The sequence below is a fragment of the Apteryx mantelli genome, chromosome 32 (assembly GCF_036417845.1).
Source record: "Apteryx mantelli isolate bAptMan1 chromosome 32, bAptMan1.hap1, whole genome shotgun sequence".
Lineage (NCBI taxonomy): Eukaryota > Metazoa > Chordata > Aves > Apterygiformes > Apterygidae > Apteryx > Apteryx mantelli.
The window spans coordinates 64,914-73,974 of NC_090009.1; the positions used below are offsets into that span (position 1 = coordinate 64,914).

At 64.8% G+C, this 9,061-nt stretch overlaps 1 protein-coding gene across 1 annotated transcript in view; it reads right to left on the bottom strand.

Annotated features, from left to right (window-relative positions):
* The window catches only part of LOC106494648 (zinc finger protein 721-like), a 37,018-nt gene extending 28,039 nt beyond the window's left edge, over positions 1-8,979 (bottom strand). The window contains exons 1-4 of the mRNA XM_067313887.1: positions 8,864-8,979; positions 7,846-7,955; positions 6,634-6,708; positions 3,880-5,779 (exon numbers count right to left, since the gene is read on the bottom strand). Coding sequence (XP_067169988.1) covers positions 3,880-5,779; positions 6,634-6,708; positions 7,846-7,879 — 2,009 coding nt within the window. The 5' untranslated portion in view covers positions 7,880-7,955; positions 8,864-8,979. The remainder of the gene's footprint in view (positions 1-3,879; positions 5,780-6,633; positions 6,709-7,845; positions 7,956-8,863) is intronic.
* Between the last annotated feature and the right edge of the window lie 82 nt (positions 8,980-9,061).

Here is a 9,061-nt window from a genome sequence, read left to right on the forward strand (position 1 = left end):
TTTTTCCCGGGGAAGGAGCGCGGACGCGGCGCCGTCGGGGTAACTAGACTTCTAATTTATTACTACTCATCGAAAGAAAGAGAATCCAAAATAAAGGATGCCGGCAGCAGGGAAGCGCAGGGGCACCGCCGAGCCGGGAGACGCCCGCGGACCGGAAAATACAGGAATCTCCGTTAAATTCGGTAGCCGCTGCCCGAACGGCGCCGCTCCGACCCGCCGCTTTTCGCAGGGCAGGACGCGATGCCTTGCGTGTTTCTCCCTTGCACCGGGCTCCGCGGCCCGGCTGCGCTTCCGGAGGGTGCCGGGCTCCGGCACGGAGCTGCGCTGGCGCCATCCGTGTCCTCGGTCCCATGCGGAGCAGCCGGATGGCATCTCCCCCCCCTGCCACCGCCTTCATCTGTGCCCGGCCCTCCTCTTCCTCCCCCTTCCCCTGCCCTTACGACGTCCCGCCTGGATTTTTCCGGGGCGAGTGTCTGATCCATGGGACGCCGGCGGCCTCGGAGCTGCCTGCTCCCGGCCCCCCGCTCCCGCCCTCGGTTTGGGGCTAATTTGGCCCAAATCGCTCAGTCAGCTGGAACGCGGCAGTGGCGGCGGCGGCGATCGGGCTAACGCGCCGGTCCCGGGACGATCCGAAGGTGGGAGAGCGTTCCGACGTCCAGAAAAAGCCATTCCCCGCTTTGGCCTGGCCAAAATCCAGGCAGGAACGCGAACGATTTGGGATGTTTTTTTTTTAAGGCTCCCCATCGGCGAGCGGCCGCGGGCGCCGTCACGGTTCGGAAGCGGGTTCTTCCCTCGGCCGCGCGTACACGGAGCCGGTGCAGCCGCCGCCGGCAAGGCAAAGCCGGGATGCGCGCCGGGATTTCCCACCGCGGAAGGAGGGGAACGGCCCCGGTGACGCGGCGGCTTTGCTGCCCGCGTCGCGTGTTTAGCGTCACTCGCGCGGATCCGGGGGACGCGGGGACGGCGCCCGGCTTTGCACCCTCTGCCCGGCGCCGCGCGGAGCGGGAGAAATCCCTCTCGGCGGTGCGATCCGCGGTGCAATCTGCGGCGCGATCCGTGGTGCAATCCACGGTGCAATCTGCAGTGCGATCCACGGTGCAATCTGCAGTGCGATCCACGGTGCAATCTGCAGTGCAATCCACGGTGCAATCCCTGGTGTGATCCGCAGTGCAATCCGTGGTGCGATCCCTGGTGTGATCCACGGTGCAATCCACAGCGCGATCCATGGTGTGATCCCTGGTGCTATCCGCAGTGCGATCCATGGTGTGATCCCTGGTGCTATCCACAGTGCAATCCGCAGTGCGATCCATGGTGCGATCCCCGGTGCTATCCGCAGTGCGATCCGTGCAGGCTCCGCTCTCCTCCAGCAACTGCATCGCCAAGTTTTCCAGCCCTCGAGTGACTTTCCAAAGCCAATTCCTTACGCTCCGGCAAGGCCTTTAATTCATTTTTTTGTTTCTTTTTTTTTTTTACATCCAGTCGTCCCGGGAGCGATTCCCCACGGATGCGGCGGTGGAAACCGGCCGGCGCGGGGGGGGCGCGAAGGGGCCCCCGCGGGCTGCGGCGGCGCGAATCCCGGTGTCCGGCGGCTCCCGCGTTCCGAGCGGCGCTTCCCGGGCGCCGGCTTTTCCCGTTTTCCCCGACGTCCTTCCCGCCTCGTCCGGGCGCCGGCTCGTGGCTCTGCCTGTTGGGGGTTTGACCGTGCCCTCGAACAGGCTCTGCCACTTTATTCCGCTTATTATTTTTCATCCCTTTCTCCGGTTTATCGTGAATCCGTTTCCGTTTCATACGTCTTTCCTTTGCTTTCTTTTTCTTGCCTTATTTTTCATCTCCTTCCTTTTTTTCCATAATCTCTATTTTTCCCTTCGCTTCGTACCTGCAGCACCGGCCGTTCCTCTCACCGACGTCTTAAACTCCTCGTTTCTCCCTTTTTTTTTTAAGCCCAGCGAGTCCTTACTTTAACGTTTCGGCACCTTTTTCATATCTCGCTTCTGCTTTAAACCCTTCCCGATTCTACATGTTTCAAGTTCCCTACTTAGTTTTAAAAAAAAAAAGTCTCGCTTTCTTGTGTTTTAGCTTCTTTAGGGAAAAAAAAAAAAAGTGGTCGTCAAACCTTAATCTTCTTCTTTTGCGTTTCTCCCAATGCTTTTGTGTTCTCACACTTTGCATTTAACCCTTTCTGTTTCTCACTTTTTTTGTGTTTTTTTTTTTGTTTTTTTTTCCGTTTTTTTTTTTCTTCATTTATTTTTCCCCAGGAAAGACCTAGCTCCCTCGATGCTCCTCCGAGCCGCCGGGTCTGCGATCCGGAGCCCAAGGATCGAACGCGCGTGGTTCGGCTCCGGAGCGAGGGGCCGGGAACGCGGCGGGAGCCGCCCGGCGCAGCACCCGATGCCTCGAGCCGAAAGCGGGAGAAGAGACAGAGCGAAAGAGAACAGAAAAAATGAAGGGGGGGAAAAAAAAAAGATCATTAAAGAAAAAATCCCCACTGCAAACTCACGAGTTTTTGCTGAGTCTGTGAAAAAAAACACGAAACCACCCCAAAGCCTCCGCTAAGCGCACGCAGAATCACTTCACCGAATCGCGTGGTTTTGCCAGCGGCTTTTTTTTCTTTCCAAAAGAAAAGAAAAGAGGGGAAAAAAAAAAACCCCCCGTCCCCGACCAGCTCCCGTTTCGGGATAATAACTTAGAACAAGACGAGCTCGGGCAGAAAAGCCAAACGGGAGGGAGCCGCGTTTGCGGGGGGGCCGCTGCGCCCGGGCTCCGTGCGACCCCGCTGCCGGCGCCTCTCCGGGTGCTCCGGCGGCTCTGGTGGTGTCAGTTCTCCTGGTGCTCCGGCTGCTCTCCAGATGCTCTGGCTGCTCTCCGGGTGCTCCAGCTGCTCCAGTGGTATCAGTTCTCTGGGTGCTCCGGTGGCTCTCCGGGTGCTCCAGGTGCTCTGGTGGTGTCAGTTCTCCAGGTGCTCCGGCAGCATCAGCTCTCTGGGTGCTCTGGCTGCTCTCCAGGTTCTCCAGCAGCATCAGCTCTCCGGTTGCCCCAGTGGCTCTCCAGGTGCTCCGGCAGCTCTCCAGGTGCTCCAGGTGCTCCAGTGGTATCAGTTCTCCAGGTGCTCCAGCAGCTTTCTGGGTGCTCCAGCAGCATCAGCTCTCTGGGTGCCCCAGTGGTTCTCCAGGTGCTCCAGTGGTATCAGTTCTCTGGGTGCTCCAGCAGCTTTCCGGGTGCTCCAGAAGCAGTGGCTCTCTGGGTGCTCCGCCTGCTCTCCGGGTGCTCCAGGTGCTCCGGCGGTGCTGGGCTGGGAACAGTAAATTGGCTGGTCTGGATGAAGCCATGCTGCTGCGAGCTTCCCCGTGGCGGTGTGCCGGGGTGGGATGCAGCGCCGGAGCCGGCGAGCCGGGCTGGGGATGCGAGCTGGGGCTGGGGGGGAGGAAGAGGAGGGGACGGGTCGGAGATGAAGGGCCCCGCTGGAGGCGGCAGCTGCTGCGAGCCGTCGGCGTTGCAGCGGCCGCCCGGAGTGCGGGAAGCAGGGAGAGAGCCGGATCGGGGCGGGAGGGGGGGGGAAAGGGAGCTGGGACCCCGCCGGGGCCCTAATTGATGAGGGAGGAGGTGGGGGGTCCGGAGGGGGCGGCCGAGGGGAAGGAGGGGTGGGGGAAGGCGCGGGAGGGGAAGGAGAGGGCCCAGGGCAGCTCCAGCGGGGCGCTGGAGAGGGAGGCGATGGGCAGCGGCGAGGGCGACGCCGGGAAGGGCGGCAGCGAGGGCACGGCGGCGCCGAACGCGGCCCCCGAGAAGGCGGCCGAGGCCGGCGGCGGCGGCGGCGGGTTGCCGGCTCCCGCGGCGCCCTTGGCCGGCGGCGAGGGCTTGTCGGCGCCGTGCGTGCGCTGGTGCCGGTTGAGGTGGGAGCTGCGGCTGAAGCACTTGCCGCACTCGGCGCACTTGTAGGGCTTCTCGCCCGTGTGCACCCGCTGGTGGATGGTGAGCTCGGAGCGCTGGATGAAGCTCTTGCCGCACTCGGAGCACTGGTAGGGCTTCTCGCCCAGGTGGATGCGCTGGTGCTTGATGAGGTTGGAGCTGACGCTGAAGCACTTGCCGCAGACGTTGCACTTGTAGGGCTTCTCGCCCGTGTGCATGCGGCGGTGCTTGGTGAGGTCCGACTTCTGGATGAAGCCCTTGCCGCAGTCGGGGCACTTGTAGGGCTTCTCGCCCAGGTGGGTGCGCTGGTGCTTGATGAGGTTGGAGCGGACGCTGAAGCTCTTGCCGCAGTCGCCGCACTTGTAGGGCTTCTCGCCGGTGTGCATGCGCCGGTGCTTCACCAGCGCCGAGTTCTGCCCGAAGCTCTTGCCGCACTCGGGGCAGGTGTAGGGCTTCTCGCCCGTCTGCGTGCCCTGGTGCTTCACGTTCTCCGCCCGCGACGTGAAGCTCTTGCCGCACTCGGAGCACTTGTGGGTCCTCTCCGGCGCCGGGCGGGCGCGGGAGCCCCAGAGGAAGCTCTTGCCGCAGTCGGTGCACTTGCCGGGCCGCTCGCCGGCCAGGAGCCGCCGGCGCTTGCTGCTCGCCAGGAAGCTCTTGCCGCAGTCCGTGCACTGGCAGGGCTGCTCGGCGCCGGCGTGCACCCGCTGGTGCCGCTCCAGGTGGGAGCTCTGCGAGAAGCTCTTGCCGCAGTCCTCGCAGCGGAAGGGCTTCTCGCCCATGTGGATGCGCCGGTGGCGGTCCAGGTGGGAGCTCCAGGCGAAGCTCTTGCCGCACTCGCCGCACTGGTAGGGCTTGCCGGCCGCGTGGCTCCGCTGGTGCTGCAGCAGGGAGGCGCTGAGGCCGAAGCTCTTGCCGCACTCGTCGCACTTGTGCGGCTTCTCGCCGCCGTGGGCCCGCTGGTGCTTGGCCAGGGCGGCGCTTTTGCTGAAGCCCTTGCCGCACTCGGCGCACGGGAAGGGCTTCTCGGCGCCGCGGGCGGCTTTGGTGGCGGCGGCGGCGCGGGGGGCCGGGCAGCGGCCGCACTCGGCGCACTTGCAGGCGGCGCCGGGCGGCAGGTGGGTGCGCCGGTGGCGGTCCAGGTGGGAGCTCCAGCTGAAGCTCTTGCCGCACTCGGGGCAGGTGTAGGGCTTCTCGCCGGTGTGGATGCGGCGGTGGCGCTCCAGGTGCGAGTTCCAGTTGAAGCCCTTGCCGCACTCGTCGCACTTGTAGGGCTTCTCCTCCAGGTGCAGCTTCTGGTGCTTCACCAGGCTGGCGCTGGCCGGGAAGCTCTTGCCGCAGACGTTGCACTGGCAGGGCTTGACGCCGCCGGCGTGCACCCGCTGGTGCTGGATGAAGGCCGAGCCCACGCTGAAGCTCTTGCCGCAGTCGGCGCACTTGTAGGGCTTGTCGCCGGCGTGCCGCCGCTGGTGGGTGATGAGCGTGGAGCTCAGCCGGAAGCACTTGCCGCACTCGCCGCACTTGTAGGGCTTCTCGGCGCCCCGCAGGCGCTTGTTGAAGGCCGAGCCGAAGCCCAGGCTCTTGCCGCAGTCGTGGCACCGGCCGTGGCCCAGCAAACCCCGCGGCGGGAACTTCTTGAAGCCGCGCGGCGCCGACTTGCCCTGACGCTTGCCCGCCGGCTTCCTCGGCGGCCCCTCCGGCTTGCCAGAGCCGTCGCCGGCTTTGGCGCCCTCGGCGCTGGGCGATGCCGATGCCGACGCCGCCGACGTCGCCTTGGTCTTGCCCGGTGCTGCCGCCGCCGCCGGCCCCTGCGCCTCCACCTTCTCCAGGTCGCCCTGCGCCGGGTCCTCCTCCTCCGTCTCGCTCAGCAGCCCGTCATCTGCGGGAGCGACGGGGTTTCGTTGCCGGTTCCCCGTGCTGAAGGCTCCGCCGTGCCCGGGGCGCTCCGGCTGCTCTCCCGGCCCCATTCCCATCCCTGTCCCCATCCCTGTCTCCATTGCCATCGCTATCCCTATCCCCATCCCCATCTCCATCCCTGTCTCTGTTCCCAGTGCCTTCGCCATCCCCATCTGCATCCCCGTCCCCATCCCCATCTCTGTCCCCATCCCTGTCCCTGTCCCCATCCCCATCCCCATCCCTATTTCCATCCCTGTTCCTGTCCCCATCGCCGTCTCCATCCCCGTCTGCATCCCCGTCCCCATCCCCATCCGCATCCCCATCCCATCCCATCCCATCCATGTCCCTGTCTCCATCCCTGTCCCTGTCCCCATCCCCATCCCTGTTCCTGTTCCCATCGCCATCGCCATCCCTGTCTGCATCCCTGTCTCCACCCCCATCCCCATCCCATCCGTGTCCTCGTCTCCATCCCTGTCCCTGTCCCCATTCCATCCCTATCCCATCCCTGTCCCTGTCCCCATTCCATCCCCATCCCTATTCCCGTCCCTGTCCCATTCCCATCCTCATCCCCATCCCATCCTATCCCCATCCCCATCCCATCCCCATCACCGTCTCCATCCCCGTCCCCATCCCAACCCTTGGCGCTGCTCCCGGACAGCCCGAGCCGCCTCTTAGGGATGCGGCAGGGCCCGGAGCGCCTCCCGTGCCGGCACCCGACTCCAACCGGCGCTCGCGGAGGGTTCGCAGTGGGTTCGGCCCCGCGACCCGGCGCACCGCCCGGGCGAGAGCGAGGGGACCGGCGCATCCGAGCCCGTTCCCGTGCGGGCCGGCACTCACCGGACACCAGCCCTCTCCTCCGGTGCGACTCGGCGAAGGCGGTGATCCGCGGCCAGCTGATGGCGATCTCCTCGGCTGCGGGGGACACGGGCGGACAGACGGCGGTCAGAGCTCTCGCCCCCCCGCTCCCCAAAAACCCGCATCCGCGGGGTCCCCAGCGACGGATAACGGCGGGCCGGGCCCGCTGCCCGAAAATCCCGAGCGCACCGTCGCGGCCGCTCCGGCGAAGGGAGCCCGGAGGTTGCGGGAGACGGGAGAAGCCGCAGCAGCCCGAAGGCGGAAACGGCAACGACCTGCCTTCTCGCTGCGAAACCGTCGCGGCTACCACGAGCGGCCGCCACGAACGCCAAATTGCAGCGAAACCCAGAGGGACGCGACGATTTAATTAACCGGAGAAAGGGAATCCAGCCTGGTCGGTGTGGGAGGTAAGGAAAATAGCACGATGGGGAGAGCAGGAGGAACATTCAGGAGCGGCGGAGGCGCGAGGGACGGGCAACGCCGTGCTGCCGACACGGAGAAACTAGGAAGCGGCTGCTTTTTTAAAGACAAAACAAGAAGGAAGCTCCCGCTACGGAAAGGAGCCCCCGATCCTTCGGGAGAGGAGCACGTGCACGGCTCCGTCCCAGGGAAGATCTTCCCGGGGCAATTTGCCTCCATAAAACTTCTGATTTGCTTAGGCGTTTGCAAGCTCGAGGCCTCCCAGCTGCAGGGCGCGAAGGGGTGTTAACGGTGCCGATCGGCCCCACCTGGGACCCCCCTGCCCAGGGCCCCGGGTGCTATTTAAGCCCAGCCCGGGGCCATCAGCTCCTTTCCCAGCTCCATGGGAGCAGCGTTTGCCACCAAAACCGGAGGAAAAGGTTGAGCTGTGCAAAACCGCAAGAAGCGTTTTCCTCGAGGCTGAAGCGGTGACCCGAGCGCTTGAACTCAGCGCAGGCAGGAACGTTTGCCGAAGGCGAGCGGGATGCTCTGGCCTGCCTGGAACAAGCCTGGAGCAGCGGCGAGAGGTCCGCGGCACAGTAAGTACCAAATGAATTGTTTTAAAAAAAGGAAAACTGTAATTAGGGGATAATTACGAGCCCCGCGGCTTGCGTGTGCAGCCGCCTGCAATGCGAGCGTTGGTGGCCGCGTGCCCTGGGGCGAAGCTTTTTACGTTTCCCCCCCGAATAATGAGCTCAAACGGGGGTGAACCCCCCCGGAACGGCGCGGCCTTACCCAGCGAGATCACGTTCTCGTAGTTCTCCTGCATCTCGTCCCGGGAATCCAGATTCGCGCGTGTGCCGGCCCGCAGGCGAGTTCGCAGCGGCCTCTGAGGGTCTCCGGCCCTGGAAAAGCAAGCGGCCGCCGGTCGTGGGGAGCCGGACAGTGCTGCCCGGGTGGGAGATCTCCCCCCTCCGCAAGGCATTTTGGGGTGATTCCACTCCAAAGAGCCTCCGGGCATCTACCCCACGAGTGACAACCCACCAGACGCTTCCCCCAGCTCCGGCTGACACGGGGCAGATGAGTGGTGGCAATTAAAACACTGAGGTGACTACAGGGAGCAGGGGCTGGGGAGGGTGAAAACACGGGTGCAGGACTGGGGGGGGGGGGGTTAAAATACAGCAGTGCCAAGTGCATGGAGCAAATCTGCGGAGAGAAAAGGAAAACACAACCGAGCTGGATGCAAGGAGTGATGTGGAAGGAGGGAAATGGGAATGCAACCAAGCTGGATGCATGGAGAGATGTGTGTGTGGGGGAAATGGGAATGCAAGCGAGCTGGATGCATGGAGCGATGTGCAGGGGGGGGGAAATGGGAATGCAACTGAGCTGGATGCATGGAGCGATGTGCAGGGGGGGGGAAATGGGAATGCAACCGAGCTGGATGCATGGAGCGATGTGCGGGGAGGGGGGAAATGGGAATGCAACCGAGCTGGATGCATGGAGCGATGTGCGGGGGGGGCGAAGGGAAACACAACCGAGCTGAACGCAGGGTGCAAACCGGGGGCGGGGTGGAGGGGGGGGGATCAAAACGCGACGGAGCCCGAGGCAGGGTGCAAAGCTAGAGACGGCGGAGGCGAGTGCCCGGAGCAAGGGATGGGGATGGGGATGCGCGGGGAAGCGGCGCGGGGGGGATCCGGGCCAGGGCGCGGCGATACCGGGGGGGGGGGCGACGGCGGCTCCCCCCGACCCGACCCGATCCGCGGGGGGAGCCGGGGCACTGCCCGCCGCTCCGGCCCTGCCGCCGCTCCATTACCTGGCGCTTCCGGCGCTGGCGGCTGCCCTGGGAAAAGAGGGAAAAGGGTGGGGGGGGATGGAGGGAAGGGGAGAAAGGAGGGGAAAGGGGAGAAAAAGACAAACCCACGCAAGCCGCCCCAGAGGGGAGCGGAGCGGAGGGGAGGGAGGGGGGGAAGGAGCGCGCTGGCGAAGGCTGCGGCCGCCCCGGTTTGTTGCC